General features: G+C 44.6%; 1 protein-coding gene across 14 annotated transcripts in view; it reads left to right on the forward strand.

The window, feature by feature from the left end:
- Nucleotides 1–26,602, forward strand: part of MTSS1 (MTSS I-BAR domain containing 1) — a 145,435-nt gene that overhangs the window by 18,926 nt on the left and 99,907 nt on the right. For all 14 annotated transcript variants that reach the window (XM_039853958.1, XM_039853962.1, XM_039853949.1 and 11 more), the window contains exons 2-3: nucleotides 3,642–3,703; nucleotides 7,203–7,276. In XM_039853958.1, the coding sequence (XP_039709892.1) occupies nucleotides 3,642–3,703; nucleotides 7,203–7,276 (136 nt within the window). The remainder of the gene's footprint in view (nucleotides 1–3,641; nucleotides 3,704–7,202; nucleotides 7,277–26,602) is intronic.

A 26,602-nucleotide genomic window follows, 5' to 3' on the forward strand; every position in this document is an offset into this window, starting at 1 on the left:
TAGATTGCTTAAAACAGGTGGGCCTGACACTTTGATAGACTGTCAAACATCATTAAATCAGGAGAGATCTGCTTTTGGCAGCCTTCCTCTGGCTGAGTGGGCGTCCGTAGGCGGAGAGCTGCATGCCTTACCCCTTGACTGGAGAGGGGACCCTCCTTCTGTAGCTAATTTTGTAGCGACTGAAATGAGGCTCCAAGTGGGGGCAGGTGAGTAGTTTTCAAAGTGGTTGGAGCAGCTGTTTTCAGGCACGCTCAGCTCATCGGGTTGGAGCATCCCCCCCACTGTTTGCCTGGGAGCGGCAGGCAGAGACACTGTCTGACACTGCACCCACGGGCCGTGGTCTGTTCCTGCTGTGACTGCGGTGAGCTGATAGCGAGGTGCAGTGACACAGTGGGTGCTGTGCTTAGGACTAAGGGTGAGGAGTTCCCGCCTGGATGGAGAGTCTGATGGAGGGAGTTTTTAGCTTCTCTCTGAGCAGCCTGAGAAACGCTTGAATCATTCCTACCAAATGTGTATTGAATACTTACTGAGTGCCCATCGCTGCTCCAAGCACGTTTTATGTGTGACCTCATTTATTCCTCACACCAGCCCTGCGAGGTAGTGACTGGTCCCCATGCAGAGGTCGAGTGACTTGCCTGACGTTGCACTGCAGACGGGAGAGCCGAGATTCAATCCGGGAGAATTTGTGTTCCTTGTTCCTTCCCTACTTCCTTTCAGTGTTGCGTGACGTCAGCGTTCAGTGATGCTGATGGAATGATTTGTTTGTATTATTTATCATCATCAGGAGCAGGCCCTGAGACATAAAGCGACTTCAGGACCATGGCGAGGACTCGGGGCTTGATGCTGCCTCTTGCCCTTCTGGCCTGTTTGCAGTGGAGGCGCCTGACCTTTTTCTTGAGGAATATTGTGGATCATCTTGGTGATCTTCTCCAGGGGCTCCCGGATGGGAGTGGGTGGTGCTGGGGAGAGGAAAACCTGGCTCTCATGTCCTTGTCTTTTGTGTAGACGAGAGATGATGCTGCCTTTGGCTAGAAGTTGGTGGTCAGTATCTCTGAACATCCTCATTCTTTTCATAAAGCTTCTCATACTGTCCTGTGGATCAGAAAGAGAAAGAATGGCCGGATGAGGCTGTAATGGGTCGGTCGAACTCTTGTGCTCTTGAGGGTGCTAACTGATGTCCGTTGCCCGCTGGTCGACTGGTCTCGGCCTTACCTGCTTCTTTATTTGAGTATAGATGTAGAACGGGGTGTTCATGCCTGGACTTGATAGGAAAATGCTAAATATGTTAGCTGTTACAGTTGGAATTCCCACAATGTCTTGATGAGTCTGGAACAGGGGTAGCCTGAGCTCTCACAAGGCTTCATTCAACATAAGTTAGAATAAAGTCATGCTCTTGAGTTGAAGAACCCTCACCCGCATTCCCTTACCCCTAACCCCGGTCACAAAGACTGGATGGAGACTACGTGGCTTAGCAGTATGGTGACAAGACCCAGGCATGGGTACTGGCATCGTAGCTCAGGGCCTCTGCCAGGATCCCTGACCTAGTGTCCCTTAGCGTCCCAAGAGTAAGTCGCTGCTTGGAGGAGTAAGTCCCAGGCCTGCAGCTGGGCCAAGCAGAGTCCAGTGCAGAGCGGATGGATGTGATCTAGCAGTTGGTGTGTGGCAGACTGTAGGGTTTGGGTGGATTGTAAATTCACGGTGCTGTTGTTGCCAGCACCTCTAATTCGATCTTAAATATTTTATGTAATGACTTGTTTTTTTTCATAAAAATGATACACAGCCTTATTTAAAAAAGTAGCCATGGCTGTAGAAGAAAGTACAAACGAGAAAGCAATACATTGGTCCAAATCTTAGTTTCCAGAAATGGCCCATTTTAATATTTGGTGGACAGTTTTCCGGATATCTCTCTGCATATTTTCAGACAGACTTGATAGCTAGAGAAATACGTACATAGTTACTTTTATAACGAGGTGTTCATGCTCTGTGTGGTGTTTCACAATAAAAATATATTTAATTTTACTTTCATTTAACTGAAGAATCAAAACTGAAGTGAAGTAATACCAAAGAAATTGCTGAATTTCAGGGAACTGTTTGTTCACCAAAAGAAATAAATTCCTCAGACATTCCTCTAAAGCAGTGGTTCTTAACTGGGGAGGATTTGCCCCCACAGAGACATCTGGCAATGTTGTTACAACCAGCAGCATCTGTGAATGTTACTGGCGCTAGTGAATAGAGGTCAAGGATGCTGCTAAATGTCCTACAATGCACAGGGCAGCTCCCCATGAAAAAAGATCACCTGGCCCAAAATGTCAGTAGTGGCGATGTTAAGAGACTGCCTTGAAGGCTAAGAAAAAAAAAGATTATTAAAACCATTAGGAAGGTGAAATCATTATGTTTTAGCTCAGTTGCAGTTTTAGACTATTTGGATTGGGCTTCTCAAGTGAAAGACGAGATGATTAACTTCATCGTATCGTTTCTCCCTCCTCTCCTCAGTGGCAGAATCAGAAGTGGCACGTGTTGTTTTTACCATGTCACGGTTCATTTACATTCTGTCCTCCAACCATAACCCTCCCAGATGTTTAGTCTTAGTTCTATATTTAAATGATTCGGTGCCAAACACCACTTCTGTAACCATGGTTTCCTTTCCTGGGTTTGTTTTGCATCACCTATTGGTCGGTTGGCTCCTTGATCTTAATATAAATGTAATGTGTATGCACAGGGGGGTGTCAGACCTCACCCTGATTTGGCTCAGTCAGAATTGCACCTACAGCTTTGAGTTTGTGTCTGAATGCCGTGCTTCGAAGGAGACTAGGGAGACACAATGGGGTGTTCCCAGGACACTGTGGGGATGTGAGCCAGGGTCCCGGGTAGAAAGGGGATTGCACTTGGGGAGCTGAAAGAGGGAAAGCTGCGGATGAGTGTGCCGGTTATCCTCAGTTCTTTGAGAAGGCTCCCATGTGGAAGCAGGATTGGTTTTAGAACTCTGAGGGTCCCCAGAAGGTTAGAACTAGGGTGCAGGGGTATGTAGGACAAGGTAGAGAATGTAGGCTGCTGTGGGAGGGTGCCGAGTTCGCTATTAGCTGGAATGTGCTGGGGAACCACCTGTCACCATGTTGTATGGAGATGGCTGGGTTCAAGCCATCAGCACAGCAGCTATGTTTAGGTAGCCTCCCAACCTTGAAACTCTGATAGTCTGATAATGTTTCCAAGTAGCCACCTGGCCTGGGGAGCAGCCCCACCCACTCTGCTTCTCTCCCCCCGGGCATTTGGGATAAGAGTGAGAAAGCCAGAGCCGTGGTCAGATGGTTCAGGGTAAAGCCTTAAATACTCTGCACATTTTGAATTTGGACCCGCCATTCATTGACTCAAAAAGTGATGCATCAATGTACGCGTTAGTTTCTGCCAAAGTTGTTCTAGTTGATGTCTGTAGTGTTTACAAGATTACAGGGATCGAGCGCATTCGAAACCCGTTCCTGAGCCAATACGTTTATATACGATCTGGGTAACATACCAGGCACTGCAGAGGAGGAGAGCATACACGGATTGTTCCCTGTGTGATTGGAACTGGGTGTTCTTTTGTTGTTTTAATCAGATGTCTGTCACAGGTTGACTTACTGATTGATGACTTTGTTTTGTTATAGGGGAGCTATCCAGTTTGGGAAGATTTCATAAACAAAGCGGGAAAGCTACAGTCCCAGCTTCGGTGAGTAGAAGCCTGTTGGCTCCAGGAAAATGGCCATGTCCTTGGACAAAAGATGGAGTAGGATGGACCCAGGACGCAGATGGGGGTTAATATTCAAAGTGTTACAGATATAGAAGCATGTGGTGGGTTCTGATTTGAGCATTGCCACTTACTAGCCCTGTTCCCTGGCCTCTGATTCTCGTATATGAAATTGAACTCATCTGCTCTGCCTCCTTCCAAGGGAGTTTTGAGACTTAAAAGGGAGTATTATATGTGAAGTAATAAGGGGCAACATTAATGTGGTGTTCGCTGTGCGCCAGGCTTATGTCAACCTGATTGAGGCTTACAACCCCAAGAGGTAAGTACAGTTATTTCACTGATGAGGAAACTGAGGCATGGAGAAGCTAAATAACCCAAAGTCACAGAGCAGAGTGGGGATTTGAACTCATGCGTATGGCTCCAGAGTTCATTCTGCTTACAGCTTATTCTTATAAAGAGCGTCAGACTTAGTGCTGACTGTTACAGAATCCCATTTACATGGTATGTCTAGAAAAAGCTAATCTGCAGAGACAGGTGTGGATTGATGGTTGCCTGGGGCCATGGGCGAAAGAGGAGATTGAATACAAATGGGCATGAAGGATCTTTTTGGGGTGATGGAAATATTCTAAAATTGGATTATGATGGTAGTTATATAACTCTAAATTTACTAAAAAATGGTTGAATCAGATACCCCAAAAGGGTGAATTTTATGGTATACAAATTATTCCTCAGTAAAGCTGCTTAACAAACAATAAAATTTAGTGCTGCTCTAAGGGGCTATTATTATTGCCTCATCTTGTGCTTATTCTTACATCATTTGATAAGAAATGGAAGATATTTCAGCATCTTCTTGTTAAAGCTGTGTGCTTGTAATCAGTGGGGAGAAGGGGGACTGTTGTACTTTGTGGGTGTTCCATGAGAGATGAGACGGTTAAAGAAGCAGTCATTTTCCTGGCCCCTGTTCGTGGTGCACGGGGGATGACGTAGGGTGGTTTGGATGTATAAGGATGGTTTTCCAGAGAACGAAGTGGGTAGGTATGTTTTAGGATCAAAAGCCATGAGAATGACAGAGAGAGGACAGAGGGATGACTCGATGCTCTTGGCCTTTGCCTGTGGACACCAGAGCTTTAGCCATAGGACTGGACATTGCGTGGCTGACCTGGAGATTAGGAGAGAAGAACCTGGGAGAGGTGGGTCTTTTCCTTCCTGATCCTCAGCTTCGTGGGTTCTGGATTCCCAGAGCCGTGAGTGGCCTCCCGAGGACAGTGGGTTCTGGGACACGGCTCCTCCTCCACTCGTCAAGTCCTTTACCGTTTCTTTGCTTAAGAACTTGTGATGACTTTCTGCCAAGTCGGATCCAACCTCCTCTGCTCAGAATGTAAAGCCCTTGGTCTGAGCCCTTTGCCTTACTTATTAGTTATGTTTACACTCCCCACTCCCCACTGTCTCTGACACTATTATCATTTATTTCACATAGGTTGGCCACCATCCTGTAGTAAAACAATAAAACATTTAAGCTCCCCCCCACCCCCCACCCTACACTTTTTCTTATCTGATCTCATTTAATTATCTGACAGGCTTTCAGGGTTGACCAAGGAAAAGATTCTTTTCCCCTTTTACCAACAAGGAAGCCAGAGCTTGAAGTAATTAACCGATTAGCCGTACTAAACATACAGAGTAAGGCACAGAGCACACCGATCCCTACTGGTACAAAGTTCATGTTCTATTTTTTTTTTTATAGCATTCAGGCCTCCTGAGAGCAAGGACCATTTCTTTATTTTGTCAAACTACTAGAAACTGGCTGAGGGCACTGTAGGGGCCTCATGTAGTTTTCTTTATTAGAGAAAGGATAAAGATAAGACCGTAGAAGAGGCAAATAAATCTGGGAGGATTTAAGCTGAACTCCTCTCTGCTGCCCGTGGTTGCGTGTTCATCCTGTCCCATTGGAGAGGGCTGAGATGACTTCTGACAGCAGCGGACAGTGAAACATGACTCATTGGAAGGCAGTGTTTAAAAACTCTTAATTCCTCACACTTGACCACTGTCCTCATTTTCTGTGCAGCCCTGGTGGCTGCGTAATGCTCAAGGCACCTCTCCTGCAGGCTCATTAAATTTGGATGATCGGCATTGACTTGAATGAGAATAAATCCAGCCACTGTGTCAGATATTCATCATAGGTCAGAATGAGTTATTTATAAGTCCCAGGATGTTTGGTAAAGCTGACTTTTCTAGAGTTCGCATTCGATGTCAGTTCTTTTAAAAATGTGCTTCGAAGTGGGTTTTTTGTTTTGTTTTGTGTGTATATCATTTTTTTTAATTTGAGTGGAAGCTTTCTTGCTCTACTGGAAAATATCGGGCCTCATTTTGAAGTTTGCTGGTGTCCCCTGGGACGGCTCCCAGCACCTCCAGGGACCTGTTGTCTCACAGCCACTGTTGCTTGTGCTTAAAGGCCACTTCTTTCCTTTTTCTCCATTTCCAACCCCTTCCTTTCTCACCTTCTACAGCAACTTTTCTTTCTTAGGAGTGCTCAGTAAAGGCTGGATTCATAAGTAATTCTTGGAGTCAGCGTCAGGGATAAGCTCCGTTTAAAGCTGGCTTGCTTGTCCGGGGAAGCCACGGCCCATGTCCCCATGGCCCGACGTGCAGCAGTGCTTACTCTTCATTGAGTGACATTTTGGATCGTCACTCCAGGAGCCAGAAGACCACAGAGTGCTTAGGGCATCACTTCAAGAGCATGTGAAGAGCTCAGGACAATTTCTGGGCCAGCAGATGAGTATAGTAACTTCTTCCCATTCTCAGCCTTTAAGAATTCAGAAGATACGGCTGAGATGGCATTGTAAGGGTGGAAAAATAGTATCTGATTTTTATCGTAATTATGATGGAGGAGGAAAAGTCACATAGCTCGGATCTTGTCATTTAGTGGGAAGAGCACAGGGCTGTGAGTCTGGTCTGTTTTTCCCATCTCTGAAATTAGTTGTTTAAACTAGATGATCTCTCATTAAGAGTCCTTCTCCCAATCCATGTATGTATGTATGTATGTACGTGTACACACACACACACACACACACACACACACACACACACAGTTTTCCTACTCTAAAATTAATTTTACTGGTACCATTTATATATTTTAATGATTTTTTTTTTGGCCAAAACACCTGTCTTTTCCTCCTTTGTGGAATTTTACCTGGTAATAATTTTATACTGTCAGGTGAAATGGGATGGGAAGAACGGCTGGCATTTATCGACTAGCACAGAATGAGCCGGACATGATTGGGGCAGAGTGCTAACAATCTGAGAAGGAGAAATCGCTTCCTGAGAAAAAGGTGGGCCCACAAAACCAGTGGTTACCCATGTCCGGTTGAGTCGTTTTCCCTGCAAGGTGACGTTCAGGCCTCAGCAGAGGTTTTAGCCCTTTGGCTGTCGTGGATTGGTGAGTGTGACACGTGCCTCATGCTTTTGTTATCTGTTTGCCTTGTAGGACAACAGTAGTAGCGGCAGCTGCCTTCTTGGACGCCTTCCAGAAAGTGGCTGACATGGCTACCAACACACGTGGTAAGCAGATGGAGGGGTGGCTTCCAGCCTTAACCGAATTCAGCACGTGGGCTCTTTCCCGGGGGTGGCGTCAGGAGGAGATCCAGCTTAAGTTATCAGAGCTTAGCGGACTCAAATCTTAACTGTTTTCAACTTGGTGAGATTCCCACATGTTAGAATTTGCACAGAGTTCTCCAGATAATAAAGCACAAGAGAAGAAGAATGAAAAATGCAGGAACTACTGCTTATGCGTGAGGTGGCTCGGTGTGTTTTCTGGTCACTTTCAATGCCGGTTGGAGAGCCGTGAGCTGTGCATTTGGCCGTCCTGAGCACTTCCTTGTTCCCTGCACTGCGGAATGGGAAGCAGTGAGGTTGATGGGATAGGCCGTTTTCTGGGTTCTGGAAAATGAGCAACCCTTGGATAAGCAGTGTCCAGTTGTGTCGTATCTATTTATGTGTCTCCCGCATTTGACTGCAACCCCTCTGGGGTACAGACTATGACTTATTCATGTCTGAGTCCCCCAAAGCATAGTGCCTAGAACATAGTAAAGGTTTACGGTATGTTTACTAAAGCAATGAGCAAAGGGAAATCTTCTGAAAACTTGTCATGGTTTCAGAGACTACCGAATCATCCAAAAAACGAATAATAACACATGAAAGGTGTCAAGAAGAAAATGAATACCCCCGTATCCACCACCATCGTTAGAAATGTGATATTACCTGCAACGTGAAAACCCCTGTTCAAAGAGGGGTGCTTTCCTTTTCATTCTCAGGTGGAGAATCTCTCCTGCCTGTCGACTTACCTGTCAGGGTCTGCTTGGGCACTGACAGCTATATGCTTGTTCTATCATTGTCATAGTGACATTGGAAAATGTGGGTGTCGGGGGGCTGTTCCTAGTCACATGAGAGTTCAGCTTCTCTGAAGCACATGGTGGGTACCTCCGGTGGGCTTCAGTAGGCACCTATTTTCCATACCTGCTGAGTTAAATATCTGAGCGAATCTGTGGCAAGTACACTTCTCATTCACTCAAGAAACTTGAAAACTGCTAATATGTCAGGCAGTATCGTGGGGCCACAGACATCAGTGCATTACTCTCCTCGTCCTGGAGGCGCTTCCATTCCATTTCGGGAGAAAATGTAATGTGCAAATCGAGCATTTCGGTGCAGACAGAAATCATGCGTTTGGTACGGTAATCATGGTAGAACAGAGTGCCGGGGGAATATAGAAAAGTGAGCAATTGAGCCAGCTTGGGGAGTTGAGGAAGTTCTCCCAGGGGAGGTAATATTTCTCCTCGTTTCCAAGATGCCAACAGGGTTTCAGAAAGCTCCCTAGGAAAATGTGGTGGTGACATCGGAGCAGCGGTGTCTTCACCCGGTTTGTCAGCTCGCTATGGGTCTTCATCGGTATATTTTTAAGCCCTTCAAAAAAATTATTGTATAGCCTAGCTGTGTTCGTTACAGAAACTTTAGAAAACTTAAGTATAAAGACGAATATAGCATTCAAGCCTGTGTTCACCATCGTTAGTGTTATTGGATCTGTTTTATAATATTTTCTTATACTTTGCCAGTATCTGGAACTGGGCTTGTCAGTTACATCGATGTCTTTCTAGAATAGCCATCAGAATATGAATATGTCTGTTTTAAAAGTTGCTCTACTATTTTAAAGAAACTAGATGTCTGACATTGCATTTTTTGATGCTCTGTGATTCATAAGTTTTTATATTTTAATGTTTGATTATTGGATGGACCCTAAAGGATCAATTAGAAAGGCATCCTCTGACTGTCCGTAATTTCCTGCAGTGGGAACCTGGTTTTTGTAGAGAACCCCACAGAGGTTCTCGGTGGGAAACGAGATCCTGCGAGTGCCATGGCTGAAGGGAGGAAAAACAGAGCAATTATTTGTGGGAAAAGAAACCAGAATAGCCTCTCTGTGGTGGCGATATGGGTAGAGTAGGAGCTTAGAGGGGATGTATTTGACAAAAGACAGATAATGTCACAGTGAACAGACCCGGCTTTGATATATTTTTAAACCATTCAACTTCAGGTCATTTATAGCCATGCCAGAATACTTTACATCTCACCACGTCTAGAATCCATACACACCGGGGGAAAATAAATTTCTTTTGCATGTGGGAGGGTGAGGACTCTCACATGATCTAAAAAGTGTATGGTTCATGGAAAGGAAGTATATTTTATGGAGATGATAAGAAAGAAACTTGAATATACTTTTCATATGTTCAATAAGCATCAGAAGGCATTTTTATTAAGTTAATTTTTATTTGAAAATCGGAAAAAAAACCCCAAAAAACCATGCTCTTGAGTTTAAAAAAATCATATAACAAAATATATATATAATTAAATTTACCTTCCCAGTACCTTTTGCAGGGATTGGGTTTAGTGTCATTTATGGACTTTTCTGCATACATAAACCCATCTGGGAGGGAAAAAAGCTAGTTGTAGCATAATATGTAGAATGCCGTATGTAATAGAGTATATCCGTGTGATCTTTTTCAAAAGGTGGTCTATGGAAAACATTGTCCCTGTGCTCTTACTTCACAGTCTATTGTGGTTATCATCCTATGTCAGTACCTATAGATCTACCTTGTTTTTTTCTAGCAGCAAAATGGAATTTCACTGTCTGGATATAGCACAATTTAATCATTCTTCTGTTGAAGCATATTTAGATTATCTCCATTTATTTGCTGTTACAAGCTATGCTGCAATTAATGCCCGTGTGTACGTCTTTTGGGAAATCTATGCGTAATTTATTTTTAATAGTGTACACATCACCAAGGAAACGATGAATCTGTAGAAAATGCTTCAAGCTGTTTTTGTCAGCAGCAAATATATTTGGGCTTAAGGTTGTGAAGGCTGGGACTCAGAAACAGTTTGCAGTTTGATATCTACCCTCTACAGAAAGTCCAGTGTCTTGCTTTGAGCCTAGAGGTGTATTTTTCTGGTCCTTCTCCTGGAAGAGATGGAAGAGAATAGCAGTTATTCGTAAGAGTGTCTCTTTTGGGCAAGTGTCCATAATTTCAAGCTGTCAGATATCTGGTTTCCAAAATATTAGCATTCTATGTTTCTGAAAGGTCCTTGTCCTTTTTAGCAAATACTTTACATTAGCTCTTGATACAGTTTATTTGGGAACAAATTTTAAAGCTAGTCACTATACAAGCAAAATCAGTTGTTATATAACTATTGTTATGTTAGAATCCTATTTTGTTCACTTTTTTTTTTAAATGAGAGTACAAGTTACTTTTAAAATGTGTATTTAGGTTAAGAATTAAACTGTAATGGAATTGAGGCGTTTATTAGTGCCATAATACATGATACAGGTCCAAATTTTGTTGACTTTGCACTCTGGAATGAATATACAACTTGTGTTTAATATGAAAGCACAATTTTTTTTTTTGCATTATTGGCCACAAGGAATTAGTGTCTAGGCGTCCAGCATACATAGAACTTTGTGGAGCAGGGTCCCCATTTTCCTGGTGTCTGTGATGGATCAGAGGTGGTTATCGGAGTTGAGAAATGTTTGCTCCGACTGGCATGAAGTTGTGTAGGCTACTTAAAAAAAATAAAAAAGAAAAGAAGCTAAGGTGGTGGGGGAAGCTTCTCAGCCCACCGCAGTGGAGGTGACCGGTCTTGGAGAGCGGCATTCCTACACCTGTGAGCACGCACCCTTGCCCTCGCCCGCCAGGCCCTGGCTCTGCGTCTCCGTGGGAGGCAGGAGTGGTTGAGCTGATGAAATGCTGTCTCAGACAGCACTGGCCCTTCGCAGCCACTGCACCATTGCTTGTGTAAGCAAGGGCCTTTGAAGAGCATGATGCTGTGTGACTTTCGTTTTCGGCTGCCTGTGTGTGCCTCTGTAATTCCTTTGTAGCTTTGAAAAACCATCTCAGGGATGTTTAGATGATGATATACCAAACTCATGGTAAGGAATTTAAGATTCTAAGGACAGAAATGGGTCTCCAGCCAACCGGATCATCTTCAATGTCCAAAACTCTTTCCATGTCACTTTTAAAAATGGGCATGGTTTCAATATTGAGGACGATAGCTGACCTTTATTAAATACGTAACCTGGGCAGGGCTCTGTCAGGTGTGTTTTACATATATTGAGTCTTTTTATTTTCCCAACAGCCCCACAAGGTAGGTGCTCATGTTCTTCATTTTCGGTGATGAAATCAGAATGAAGAGTTTACCTAACCTGCCTAAGGTCACGTGGCTAGTAAGCGGTGAAACCAGTCTGGCCCAGAGCCTAGACTTTTACCATTAAATTACAGGTCCTTATGTAAGGAGCTGCAGGATTTGGGATAAACTTATTATTTACTTTTAAAGTTATTTGCTCCTGAATATATTAAAAAAAAAAACAATCTGTGTAGCACCTTGGAGTAACAGATCGGGAGTTGGGATGCCTGTGCTTGTCTTCTGGCTGTGCCAGCTGCGTGACCTCGAGTCATTTCATTTCACTTCTCTGGGCTTTAATTTCCCTACCCGTTTCAGATTTTCCCAAGGCCTAGATGGTCACAAGTAACCTTTTTCAGCTCTAATGTTCTGTGGTTTTAAATTTTGATTTGGCCTTATTAAATTCATAAAATGTGAATGAAGTCAGGCAGCCCGAGTTTTCTTCACTGTATTATCTTCAGAATTTCCAGTTTTTGCTCTGGAGACAAAGAGAATAGAGCAAAGTTAAGCAGAGAATAATGGAGGGGAGAGAGAAAAGGAAAATGGAAACTGCAGATGGGCATGTGGGTTGATCTGCGTTATAACAAAGGCCCCCCCTCAGGCAGGTAGCATAGGGATGACAAGGGCAGGTGGAAGCTGGAACTCTTAAGACAGCGCCTCCATCCAGACAGTCAAGTGCGTGCTTTAATCAGTGAGCCTGGATGGCCAAGCTTCTGTGCATCAGTGAAGATCTCTATGGCATACATTGGCAGAAGCAGTCCTAGTCCTTAAAAATACGTTATATTTTTAGTATACGTTACATGTTTTTAGTATCGATAGTGTTAATGCCATGGCCACCAGATCGGGCTGCCTGGACCCCAGTCGTTCGGGAAGTCTGGTGTAGAGCCCAGGTCTCAGGGCCGGCCCTGCCTCGATGCCCACGGAATCTGAGTAAGTGGGTGGGACATGGGAACCTCAGGTCTGTAAAAGCTTCCCAGGGAAATAAGGTCTCTTGCCATCTTGCCATCACCCACCTGTCCAATGACATCTCTACTCATGGTTGGCAGTTCCCCCCGCAAAGAAATGCTCGGTGTTCCCTGGAACCCTTAAAACCTGCCATCCCTTTCTGCTTGCACGTGTGCTTTCCACCTGGAGTGCCCTTGCCTCTCCACCCCCTTCCTATGCTTGAGGGTCTGCTGCTTGTCTTCCAAGAGCCAGTAAAGGAGTCATATCGCCTCTGAAACATTTGCCAAGATAAGGCAGGTTTCAGGCCTCAGGACCGCTGTGGCACACACTTCTGCTAGAGCACTCACCTCACTGTTGTCACCATCTTCCCATTAGACTGCAGACACCTCCAGGACAGGACCTGTGTCCTGCCCCTCTCTGAGAAACCCACATACCCAAATGCTAAGTATCTGGCATTTAGCAGGATGCAGACAGCTTTTGCATGCAGCCTAGGTGGTCTGGGTGGGGAAGGCTGTCACCACTGGGGGCGGGAGGTTGGTACAGGGCTGCCTTTGGCCAGATTCCGTTTAGGAGTTCAGAATTCAAACCATGACGACCCCTCCCTGAGGGTCGAGCCTCTGGTGAAACATGTGACTTCATTTTTCATTGTCGCTGAAGAGGGCGCAGCAATTCCGTGATAAGGCCACGGGTAGGTGGTGAAAGGCAGCCACCCTGCACTCGGTGGCGTGGGGGACTGGGTATCGAGAAGGAATCTTCTCTGCAAGGGATGCAATGCTGGGGAGCGGTTTCCAAGAGACAGCCAGACTGGTTTTGTCTGCCCCCAGGTTTTATTTTAACCAGGTTGTCTAATTGAGACCTCATTGGCCTCTAACTTCTGGATTGACTTTGCCATTCAAGTTCAGAACTCTTTGATGGAGTGAGAGACTTATTATTCCAGCCCAGGGAGCTACTTGGCCCCAAACTGAGAAAAAAAAATTAATTATTTAAAAAATGTCATAAAAAAGATCCTTCTCACAGGCCTGGAACCGAATATTCTTTGAAAATGACCTTAAAGGAATGTAGAACATTCATTCATTTGATTAAAAATAAAAAGGCGTAAAGCTGCCATCTGCGAATCTACTGATGTGGCTACTGGTTTTTTACTCTTACAGGCCAATTCAGGCTCCTTAGTTATCTTTGGTTCTTGTCCTTAGAATTCTTATAGGAAAAAAGAGAACTTATGCATCTAAGAAACAAACTCAGTTGTAGTTTTTCTTCAAGAGCCGAGCTTATTGTTTTGAAAGATTCAAGGATAGTATATTAATTTTTCTGATGATCTTGTGCCTACCAAGGCTTTATAGATAATAGGTGAAAAAGGAATCTAGCATAAAGCATCTCCTGGAGCCTGGAGAAGAAGTTTTATGGCAAACTGGCTGAAGGTAATTTTACTTAGAGCCTGTATATAGCTGTCACAGGGGGTCTAAAACCTTAGCTCTGATTTCTTGGAGCTTGGCACATCTTCAGTGACCAAGAAACAGTTGCTGATTTGTGAAAAAATTTATAAAGTGAAGCACTTCCTAGCTTGCTCTTAGAGTGCATGGACCAGGAGCTGTATTCGCTAATATTTTTAAACGTGAATCTAGGCATGCTGTTTTGACCATGACCTAGAAACTCGATTGCTTTTCATTTTCGGGGTTTTGAACTTGACCCCTTGATTTTGATTCACATGACTTATTCTGAGTAAGCCCAAAGCAAATTTTGCCCTGCTGGCAGTTACATTTTGAAAATTCTCATTGCTGTATCGTAGCGGGTGCCGGGAGTAAGGACAAAAGCTATAAAAAATAAGAACGTTTGTAGTCGGTCGAAGTGGGAAATTGGCTGGGCCACGATAATGTTACCTTCCCATTTTCTTTTTCGTTCATTTTTTCCCCCTTTCTATGCTGGCCTGTGTTAGGACTTGACAGGTCCGGTGCGTGCTGTGGTGAATGACCCTGATGCAGTCCTGGCCTCGAGAGGCTTTCAGGCCGGGCCAGGGCCATTCCCTGTGACAGGATTTTCTGTGCTGATATAAATGTTACATATTTTCACCATCTGGTATGGTAGCCACTAGCCGTACGTGGGGTTATCGAGCGCTTGCAGTGTGGCTCGTGTCATTGAGGACCTGAATTTCTGATTTTTAAATCTTAATTTTTAATTTCAATAGCCACATACACCTAGGGGTACCATATTACATAGCACAGTGATAGCGAGTGTAATGTCTACAAATAAAGGCTTCTTCTGCTTTCACAGTAAATGTAACATTTTATCAGGCATCTGATTTATTATGTTTTATATCAGAAAGCGTTATTGAGGACTTATGTATACCTGGGTCTATGGGAATGCTAAGATCAGTTAGAAAGGGGCCTTGTTTCTGAGGCCTTGGGTCAGTAGGTGACAGAGGGTTAGGCAGGCCTGTGGTGAGGGTGTTAAGTGGAGAGGTGCATGTAAACAGTGATCGTTCCCAACAATAAACGCATCCCCCTTCTTTTTAAAGCATGTCCATTTCACGCATTCTCAACAGACAGGATATTATTCCAAAGAGGATGAACATTGGTTCTTGAGGGGAGGGTGAACTTGCTCTTTTTTATACATCAGGCACAGATATACGTACAATATATAAGCAGGCATACCTGTATCTGTGGAATTAATATTTTATGAGGAGGTGGGTGATTAAGGGAAAAAAGTCCCACAAAGCTCCTTATGGGAATGATAATGGAATGATAATGGGAGAAGCTTGAGAAAATGGTGTTATGATGAAGGTTTAGCTTTTAAGACAAGTCAGCCTTTGCCTGTTCTTCCCTTCAAGGAGCATTTAAGGAATTAGGAACCTGAGAAAGGTGATTCCTGTTAGATACTTATTTGAATTAACAAAATTGGCAAAGTGAGTTCGTATTACCGAGCTCTGTACACATGTCAACAAGCCGTCTGGATTCAGCAGTGAGTTCAGAGGCTTTTGAGATTGGATTCTCTCTTCATTGTCATGTGTTGACCATTTGTAAATGTTCTTTACCACATATGCACGTGAAGAATGACTTCAGTGCTGGGTTGTGTCAAATAGCCCTCTATTAATTGGACTTTAAAACTACAATCCTTTTAATGAGGATACATGTGCATGTTTGTGTGTGTATATACACGTACATACACACAACCAGTATTTATAACAACCTGTGTGTGTGCGTAACGTATATGTGTTAGATAAAAGAAGGAAAGCCTTGGACTTGGGCTTGGCAGGTTCTTGCCTAAAACAACAAAGGAACAAATCCCTTCGTCCAGGATGACTGGTTTCTATGCAGACCTTTAATGTGCTTAGAGTTTTGCTGCAGGCTGTGGTGGGACCACAACTTGGGGCACCTTCATGTAGCCCCAATAAGTTCTATCAACCTCTCAAGCCACTCCATACTTAAATATGCTTATGTATATGTGTATGTATATATTTATTTTTGTATTGAATACTTAATGGTTTCAATCTTATTTGAAGTATAAATAAAAAAACTTTTATAAGTTGTTATAGTAGTAGGTAACCTACCTAAAAACTGTGTGCCTATTACATAAATGGTGCTTGAAGATATAAATCATCCATCTCCTCTACAGAGATTTTGCAGCTGCTATTGGCCTATTAAGGGGTGACATAAAACATATAATATCTTTTTAAATGGGTTCATAAAGCACTTTCTGCTTTTAGGTTTCATTATTTTGATGCTTTTCCACTCTGCTAGACCTTGAGTCATTTTAGTGCATTAGTACAACTCTGCACATTCTGCTTAGGATAAAACAACTTCTACAAAATGGCCCTATGAATGTAAAGTTTGTTTTACCATTTTCCATTTTTTAAGCTGTTATTTTTTGGTTTGCTTTATATGAAACTCGGTGTTGAGTCTAGGACAGTCGAGTGGCACATGTATTTTTAACTTTTTTTACATATTGCACTATAGATAAGGACTAGAAATAACAAAAGAGTTTATTGTTTATTGAGTATTTTTATTTTATAAATATAAAAAAATAATCTTTTGCCCACCCTCCTTTTTTTGGTCGAAAGAGTTAGGAGGTGGGTGCTTATGTATTTGATTATTTTGATAGGCAGGTGCATATATTCCAGAAGATTTGGGACAATGAAACAACTATTACTGGGGGCGAGATGAACACCCTTCTTTCCGATCCCATTCATCTGTTCTCGATGTCAAAACCGAAGACTGAGAGCACCATTCTCCATTCTACAAGCGTCCTTATTGATCTTTGGTTGCCAGAGGTGGGGCTGCCCCTTGTGGTCAGCCAGTGTCCTGCCTGTGCTGTGTTTGGCTCTTCACTCAGTCTTCCGGAAATGACACTTGAAAGAACAGTTGTTGTGGGTTAGCTTGAGAGGCACTCACCCGAGTCCCACTTTTACGTAAGGTTGTCCAGAGCAGGATGTCACCAGAATCATAAAAAATCCTATACCAAGGGACGGCTCCGAATATCCACATTCTACACGTGAGCCCGTGTGTTTTGTTAAAGCGTGTCCCACCAGCAGCCGGAGAGTTTTGTCCTAGTGTATTTTCCCGGACGATGCTTGAATTAGGGTGTGTGCTGTTTTCCGTCTCCTGTAAGCAGTCTCGGTGAATGCTGGTGAATGATGCAGCAGGGAGGGAAGTCCAAGTGTGGAAGATGCGTGTTTTTATGGGTGCCTGGGTCGATGTGTGTGCAGCAGGGCTGTTTGTGTCGTGAGGCAGTTTCCGTAATGAAGTGATGTGCTCAGCACTTCATCCTTCCAGCTTGCAGGACTGTCATGCATTTTGTACACAAACAGAGGGGATCCTTCCCAGTGTCCCTCCCTCTTCTCCACCCTAGTCCCTTTCTCTTTTTGTTTTGGCTTCGCACCTAAGACGCCTCCACCCCATCCCGCTGCCACTCACACAAACGTGTCCTGGTCACTTTTGGTAAAATATTGATCAGCATTCTTGAAAAAATGCATTTGTTCTAGTTCTTACTCATGAGGCAAAAAAAAAAGTTTTTAAAACAATGCTTTCTTGCAAAAGATCATTTGCCATAACGTCGTGAACTTGGTCTGCCCACCTCAGATAAAAACAACCGTTGAGAACGTAAATGTGAATTTGAAGACTCTTGAAGTCGTCAAACTTGTATTTTTCTAGGATGAGTCTGCCTCCTCTCTGCTCCCTCTGATAAAGCCTCAGCCGGAAAACAGGCACAAAATGTGAAAACTGCTCTGCAGTAGGAACATTTTCACTTCAACTGTTCACGTGTGCTCTGCTCTAGGAAGGATGCAAAATTGGGAAGTAACTCAGAGAATAAAGAATATTCTCAAGGCCTTCCATCACCAAGAATCTGGCAGTGAATTCTCCGATACGTTTTTAAAGAAATTTGGTTTTTATACACTACATTTAGAAATATGTATGTTGCTAAAGGTGAGAATTACCTTTGTTTTGTTTTGTCTTGTTTTTTTAACACAACTTTCTAGTCTTTTATTTTTAAGAAAGTACAGTGTTTTCTTATCCACCATCTAGCGTATTTTCCCTTTTGCCCTTTTTATTTTTACAGGGCAAACGTAGTCTCAGCAAGGTGAAATCACTTGCTCAAGGCCACTCGGCTAGTAAGGGGACAGTGGGGATACTCATTCTGGCCCAGGGCTTTCTGTCCAAGAGCTGCATGGCGAACCTCTTGGTTAATGGTATTTAAGTAGGAAAGAACATGGGCTGTGAAAACGAATCTCTGCTCTATGTTCCCAGTCAATTAGTGTTTGTAAAGATTTGTGTTTGCTTGTTTGTTTAGATGAAATCCTGGTCATGTGATTTTCCAAAGCAGCTTTCCCACCAGTCCTTCCTTTTTCTGTGGGAGATGTTTTTGTTTTCTCGTAGTGTGTATGTGTGTTTGTTTATATTTTAATCATTTGTTGTATTTGACATAAACATATTGATCTGTGAGAATAAGTAGGCTTCTTCTACACTGTCTTAGTTTTGTGAGTATGTATCTGTGTGTATGTGCACCCACTACACACACACACACACACACACACACACACACACACACACACACTCACACACACACACTCTGTGTGTTTTTTGATTCCCAAATGTTTCAAATTGTCATGGGACTCTTATTTCTAGTAAAAGACACTGCTGTGGAAATCTGCAGCATTTCCTGCTGTGTGTGCCAGGGCCCAAGGAGCCTGGTTGCCATGGAAACTAATATCCAGACTCTGGGTGGTACTTTTCTTTAGAGCTGCATTTGCCCGCATTTCACAGTTCCATTCAATGCTGCTTCTTCCCCCTTTAAAATAAGGAAAGGGAAACAGCTGAATGATTACAAAATTTAAAGAAATGTATTATTTCTGCTAAGGCAGAAAGAGACCTTTAATGTGCACCCTTTTAATGGGATTATCAGTGGTAGGGCAAAGGCAGTCCAAGTATCTGATAAAATACAAAAGCGTTGTGGAGCAGAGGGTGAAAATGGAGCCTTCCTCCCATGCTGCCGACTTACTTACTCCCAAGGCTCCTCTTGGGAGTAATGGGCATGCAGGGCCGACCCGGGCTTTATTCTACGGACTCTGTTTCAGTCCATTGGGTTTGTCAGAAGGGCCTGACGGCAGACAAAAGACCTTCAGCTCTCTGTATGTGCCCGTCATCCTGCCTTTTCTGACCCCTCTCTCTCTGAATCCACCCAGCAAACCACATCTGAGAGCCCAGAGAGCTTGCCTGGGTCCTAGCCCTCGATTGCCCACTTAAGCATGAGATTGCCGTCTGTGCCCGTTGGAAGGTGGAGGCTGACTATGGGAGCGCTTCTCCATTTGGATCATGTGATTCAAAGCCAAGTGCGAGATGTGTTGCTTGTACTGGAACCGGAAGAAATAAGAAGCCACGTAAACACACCCCTGTCCTTTGCCCCACCGTGATGTTGGTGCTCCTGGCGGGCGCTGGCCACAGGTGGGCTTACAGTGCGTCTGTTCCTTGGGCTTTGTTTGTCTCAAGCCAGCGCTGTGAGTGTGTGTTATTTGGAAACGGTGAGGTACCCCGGAGCCCTTGCCTGTCGGAATCCTAGTCCAGGCATGGCCTGGAGGATTTACGGAGGGCCCTACCTGTCGGAGTTCTCCTCAGATGCTTTGTCTCAGTGAGGGTGGTGGTGAAACTTCATTTTGCAAACCAGCTTGGTGACTCTAAGCGACTTGGTTAAAACGTCACACAACTCTGAGCAGCAGAGCCTGGAGTGTGTGTTCCCTCTGCGAGGTCCGTCAGGCCCACGTTCTTCCCACCTCAGATCTGTGGTGTATCTGGACCCACCCAGGAATTTAGACCATGGTTTCTCAGTCTCGGCACTAGTGACATTTTGGGCTGGGTCATTCTGTGTTGTAGGGCCGTTGTAGGATGTTTAGCAACATCCCTAGTCTCCAGTTGTGAAAACCAAAAATGTCTCTAGACGTCACCAAATGTCCCATAGGGGACAAAATGGCCCTGGATGTGAACCACTGAGCAAGACCTTTTAGGTGTTTCATTTGGCAGGTTAATGGAACGGTGGCTGTGCCTCTTTTGAGGCAGTTAGGGACAACTTGGTTCATTTAAGCTAGGTTTTAAATTATTCATAACTAAGTTATGATTTTAGAAGTCTGACAATCCATGCATTATTTCATGTGAGAAATGACAACCGTGCCTGTTGTGTGTATGAAGCTTCGTGGAGTCCACATCTTACCAAGAAGGACTACTTCCTTTTCACCAGAAGGTCATTTCCTGGTGTGAAAGTATGCACAGCTTTTTTCCAAATGATTAAGTCAAATTAGAACAATGATGCGGTTGAACAGAGCGTTGGAGTTTTCGTTACAGATGAGCTGTCCTTCTTCATGGAGAGGCTGAGCCTGGGTCAGGAGGCCGGCTCCAGGTTCACACTGCCCAGTCACAGCAACGTGGCTTTGGTTGGACATACCTCAGCTTTGTCATCTATCGGACAATAGTTGGGTCTGCCATAGCTGCTTGTCAGGGTGACCATGGAGCTCAAATGAGGTTGTGGCTGTGAAAGCTCCAGACAGCTGTGACACAAGGTCATGTGCTCCCATATCATGTGGCTTCTGGGGTCCCTGCTCACCTGAGGCCAGGTGACTCCTCCCACGTTTAGACACCACGGCTCACTTCTGACTCCACTTTGCCTCCCTGTCTCCGCCTATTGCTCCATCTCCAGCTTCTGCTCTAGACCCACTGACGTCTCTGTTTTTACCCTTGAAAGAATTCTTTTGACACTTTAAGATTCCTCTTGATTCTGTAGATTTTATTATTATTTTGTTTATTATTCTTATAGTCTGTTCATAATTATAAGTAAATTTGTACGTATTATAAATATTCAGTATAAAAATAATTATTTATTATAGTGCTCATTAGATTTGGGGTATTCTAATGGTAACATAAATATTTATTTTTATTTATCTTAATGTCTTATTTTTTCCTAGCTTTATTGAACTATGATAAATAAAAATTGTGTATATTTAGGTTGTGCAATGATTTTTTTAAAGGTGTACAATGTGATGATTTAATATACATTGTGAAGTGATTACCACATAGTCAAGTTAATTAACAAATCCATCACCTGACACAGTCACATGTTTTAAATGAATTTTGAGTGTTTTAGTCGTCTGCCCCATGCCTGGGTACGTGGAATTTATCACCTTCCCCAGACTGGTGTGGACTCGGAATGTTCCTCTCCCGTCCCTCACCTGCAGAGCCTGGCTGACCCTCTAAGACAGGGGTCCCCAACCCGTGGGTCCCAGACTGGTACCAGTCTGTGGCCTGTTAGGAACTGGGCCGTACAGTAGGAAGTGAGTGGCAGGCGAGTGAGCGAAGCTTCTTCATCTGTATTTGCAGCCACTCCCAAGCGCTAGCATCACCGCCTCGGCTCCACCTCAGATCCTCAGGCATTAGATTCTCATAGGAGCACCTGTCCCTGGTGCCAAACAGGTTGAGGACCGCTGCTCGAAGTCCCTCCTCTGGGAACCCTCTTTTCAGTCCTCACGGTCTGAGCCCCACTTTGCTCCATCCCCAAAACCAGTCTCTTCCTGGCCCATCCCTGTTCCCTTACCTGCCCGTGCGCTTCCTCGAGGCCAGGACTTACTCCTTCATTCACGAACGGTGAGCACCGTGCTGTGCCTAACACTTCTTAAAAAAATTGCATAACATCAACCATTTGACGGTGAACAATTCAGTGGCCTTTAGTACATTTACAGAGTTGTGCAACCACCACCCTTGTCTCGTTTCAAAGCATTTTCATCACCTCAATCTAAACCCTGGCCCCAGGATGATGAAAAAGTTCTGGAGGCCCATGGTGATGATGTTTGCACAACAATGTGAACGCTCTTAATGCCACTGGGCCGCACACTTGGCAGTGCTTATAATGCACAGAGGGTTTTTTAGAGCAGTGAAAATACTCTGTATGATGCCTGAATTCTGAGTACGTGTCATCATGCGTTTGTCCAAACCCATAGAATGTACACCACCAAGAGTGAACCCTCATGTAAACCGTGGACTCTGGGTGATAATGATGTGACAGTGTGGGTTCATCAGTTATAACAGATGTCCCCCTCTGGTGGGGGACGTTGAAAATGGGGGGGGCTGTGCCTGTGTGGAGAAGGAGGTGTATGGGAAGTCTCTGTACCTTCCCTTGAATTCTGCTGTGAACCTTAAACAGCTCTAAAAAATAAAATCTCAATTTAAAAAAAGTGGTTATAATGGTAAATTTAATGCTACGTATATTTTACCACGAAAACCGAAAACCCATACCCATTAAGCAGTTACTCCCCACCCTCCTCCTCCCTCAGCCTTTGGCAACCACCCTGCCAGCGTTTCGTGTTTTATTCATCATTGTGCTGCTACCCCTAACATAGCTGCAAAGTAAAACTTTGCCGAACGCATGAAACGAGCTTTTACTTTAACACTGATTTGTGTTCGCATGTCTCTTCAGTAGGTATATGATGAGAAAAGTTATCTTCAAGGAAATTTCTCTGAAATGTTTCATTAGTATTTAAGGGTTTCTGCTTTTCTACTGATATCTGCATAAAAATGCTTCTTAAAGCAACTTTTGTAGTTTATCTGTCCATCTTGGTTCTTTTCAGTTGACATTTGGGCTGGTAATGGTGGTCCCGGTTCTTACCTGGTGGTGTCTGACTGATACATGCAAGATCAAAGAGTTATTGAATCTCTCAGATACCTATAGTGATGGTTAAATATATACCTTTTCTTAGGATGTTAAGATTTTTGATTACTTACTATTTACTTCACGGAGGAGAAAGAAAATGTAACCATCTTGTCAGAAATTAACATTTTTAACCTGACTTCTTTTTGAAATGTGGCTGCCTCGTTCATCTTTTTCTTTAGGCTCGCAATTCACAAAATCTTGATCTTCCCTGTTACTCTATAATTTATAAAATCGTGTGGCAGTCGGCTCGGGTAGAATTTACTTAAGCGTAGTCGAGCCTTTATATTTTCCTTCTGGCATGGACAAAAGCATCGCTAATGATGAGCATGAATTCCTTTTGCAAAATGACAGGATTGGACGTTTCCGCGTGCCAGCATCCCAGCTGCCTCATTCTGATGCTCAGCAAAGACTTTCAGAGGTGGTCTTTAATGGCCATGGTATTAGATGCTTAAAAAAAAAAAAAAAAAGCTAAAAAGAATGCGAAGTAGCTTACAGTTTGCCTAGAAAAAAACATAATGAAAGGTTTTTGTGTTACTGTGGCCATTTCTACTCTTGCGATGCATCCGTGGTCTGAGAGTTTTGGCCGTGGCTGCAAACCAAAGGATCGTTTCTCCTCTTTTAAAGTGCTGTTGACAGGAACAAAATTCCATTTGTTTAGATGATCAGTCCCGAGGCTTAGGTCACCTTCTTTGCTTTCCAAGGAACCGAAGCTCGCTCTTGGTTTGACGACGGAGATGGGCGTGTGTCAGTAGCCACAGAGCACGGAGGCCTCCTCACTGGGAATAGTTACTGGTTCCTTATGGCGTCACCGCACCCACGGGGCAGCTTCTGATACTACCACTGCAGGCGGAGAACTGGCATCTGGGTCCAGAGCCTGAGTGTTCAGCCACCACATTTGGTTTCCTTGCTCCTGAGTACGCGTCTGCCCAGCTGTCGAGTGACCGTCTCAGTGGGATGGTTTCTGATGTTCTTCTTACCCTGTGTCTGGTGGTGTTTGCCTGCAGAGAAGTTGACCCAGACGTGACAGTGGGTTCCTTTGTGCTGGAACCCTGGGAAGAGGTTGCCCCCCCTCTGGCCTCCAGCCAGCTTTTCCAGTCTGGAGATGGACCTGCGTTCCTTTCCAGGCTGTCAAAGGAGCCAGCCTTCCTGGGAATTCCCTCCTAAGTTTTGAGCCCAAAGCCGAAAGAGAGGGAGAAGGAGAGAGAGAGAGAGAGGTGGGGAGTAGTGGGGAGAGGGCAGAATATGTGTGTATGTGCGTCTGTTCACAGTTCCTTTACTGGGGATGGTTAGTGTCACTATTCCCCTTTGTTTTTAAATTAAATTAAATTTTTTGAATTTTGAATCTGTTCCTTTCTAACCAAAGGCATTTAGGTGTACGAAACTTCATCGTTATTGTTTTTTGCATACTCTAAATGGGAGACCTGTAGCATCAAACACAAACACACCGGGTTTAAGCCACATGGAGTAAGATGGGGCCAGACTGTTTAGTGCACTGTTGATTTACTGCTTTGAAAACATCAGGAGAGGAACCAAGACGGTCTGAAAAGGTCACGGTGTCCGTAAATCCTTTCTCATGATGTTGACAAGAACCTGGTCACCTGTCCGGTGACAATAGTTTGGAGAAGGAAGGGCCGGAACCACCATTTGTCGGTGTTTCAAAGACAAAACAAAACATCCGTATTTCAAAGCCCATCCAGTTTTGTTTTCTTTAAGAACGTGGTGGGGGATGTGATTCGGCTTCAGAAACCCCCTTGTTTTCTTTGATTGTGTTCAGTATGAATTTGGCTCGAAATGCTATTTCGCATTACCGCATCCAATCATGTGCTGTCTCTGTGCGCGCGCCACAAGGAAAGGGTCCCTCCTGTGTCATTGCCCCTCCCTACTTTGTTCCCCTTCTTTGAAATGAGGACTGCTGTTGCATTCAGCTGCCCTGAGCTGGCCTTGCACTTGGCCACTGGCGCAGGCAGCTGGCCTTCACCCTTTGCCTTCCACCCAGCGGCCTGGCCTCCCACCTCCTGACTCCATCTGCCTGACAAGGGCCAGACCGGCCCCTGCAGCCTCTTCTCGGCTATAATTCTTACCCCATAGGAATTGAAGCTGGAGCTTTCCCGTTCTCTGAGCGTCAAAACCAAATGCTTGTTGTCCTAGATGGGCTCTGCACTGTCCCTGTGCTGCTCCTCATGGCTACTGAAGTGTTGTTTGGCCTCTGTGAAGAGGCAGCATTGAAGGGTTGCCATGTTGGTTCTGGACGCCAGCTGCTGTGCCCCCAATGGCTGTGTCACCCCCAGGGAGCCACCAGTCAGTAAACAGTGAACCCTGCATGAGGGAGGTTGCTGAAGACAGTGGTCGGCATACATGTTGATAAACAGCTTCCCACCCTGCACGTAACAACCACAGAAATGATTTCAGTGTGAAACGTAAATAAGGGTAAGCGATTTCCGCTGTGCACGCTAACCCATCGTTCGAGTGAAATTGCGAAGTGTGATGGTGAAGAGCCCTTGACTGGGACCGAGTCCCGGACTGCACCGATTCTGCAGCGTGATCTTCGGCACGTTGCTTTAACCTCTGCGTGCCCCGGTGTCCTCGTCTATAAGTTGGACTCAGCACCTATGTCAGGATCGTGGGGAAGAGTCTTCGAGAAGATGTGTTCGGGGCTCAGTTCTGTGCTGTCGTGATTTAGAAATGGAAACTAGGAAGTAGCTGAGAGAGGTGCCGACGATTGAAACTAGACTGTGGTCGGGGTCCCTCTGTCAGTGGAATAGTTTGCAGTGTACTTGGGATGGGCACAGTTTCCGTGTGGACGTTTTAAACACACGCACATGCACACACACACACGACACAAACTGAGACGGACGTGTGCACAGTACGTTTTGTGCTTGCAGTGGCTCCTCTGATGTAAACCACACGTGGGAGTCCGGAGGTTGGCCTCAGAGAGGGTCGTGATGCTGACTGGCAGACGAGTCGCTTGAGTTCATCATTTTTTAAAGCATCCCTGTGTTGTTTCGGACTCTGTACACACGTTTGCGTTAAGGTTTGTGAAGTCCAGCTTTGCCCCTGGCAGGAAGCCGGGCGCAGTGGCCCTCCATTCTGACCAACTGCTGGAACCCGCCCCATGCAGGGGAGACCTCTCTGCTCTGTGACCTGCCACTTAATCCCCCGGTGGCCTTGAATAGATTATTAATTTCCTGAACCAGGATTAAGGAGTTCCTTTCCTGTGGTCTAAAGAAACCACCACTCTGGCCTTGAGGGTCTTTGTGGCCTGGCTGAGCCTTCCTCCCCTGGGAATGGAGACCTGGGGAAAAGTAAACACAGAGTCTCCCGGGCGACCAGCAGCAGGGGTGGGTGGGATGGGGGCGGGTAGCGCCTTGCAGTCTCACCTGTTTTGCTGAGGGACGAGCCTTCATGCTGTAAACACACTGTGCCCAGCACTGATGAATGTTCTCCAGCAAGTCTACGTGGTTGATGAGTTTATTAAGAGTACATTTATGGTCAATTCCCGAGTGTTCTTTCAGAGAGATGACTATAATAGAAGTATTGTAATAAATATACAATTCGTGTATTAGGTATATTATATACTATTAATACAATAGAAATGTTATTTTGGATTCTGGAGGTTAAGCACCCTTGTTGTGGCATATAAATAACCTTTGTTTTTTCTTATAATCCTCCTCCCCACCTTTACCTTGGAGTAATGCTTTTAGCTGAGAAGGGGAGGCAGCAGTGGACGGGCAGTGACAGAGGTTTGATGTCTTCGAGTGGCTCATCCTCGTCCCTGCCTGGGCTGCCTGCCTCTTGGCCTTGCCCGGTACTTTGTTTCAACACCCGATTCCTGAGCCAGAGATGCACTTGTCCTGCTTGGGAGAAGTCCTCTGTGCCAGATGTGCTGGTCTCATCCAGTGGCAAAGCAGTTGCCATTTAGAAATCTCTTCCTGGGGACCATTCTGTCTTCACACTTTAAGTACTGACAGCTGAAGCTCTGCTGTGACTCTTCATTCTCCCTGCATGTCCCTCAGGGCTTAATACATCAGTGATGACCAG

The sequence above is a fragment of the Pteropus medius genome, unplaced genomic scaffold (genome assembly GCF_902729225.1).
Source record: "Pteropus medius unplaced genomic scaffold, Ma_sr-lr_union100, whole genome shotgun sequence".
Classification (NCBI taxonomy): Eukaryota; Metazoa; Chordata; class Mammalia; order Chiroptera; family Pteropodidae; genus Pteropus; species Pteropus medius.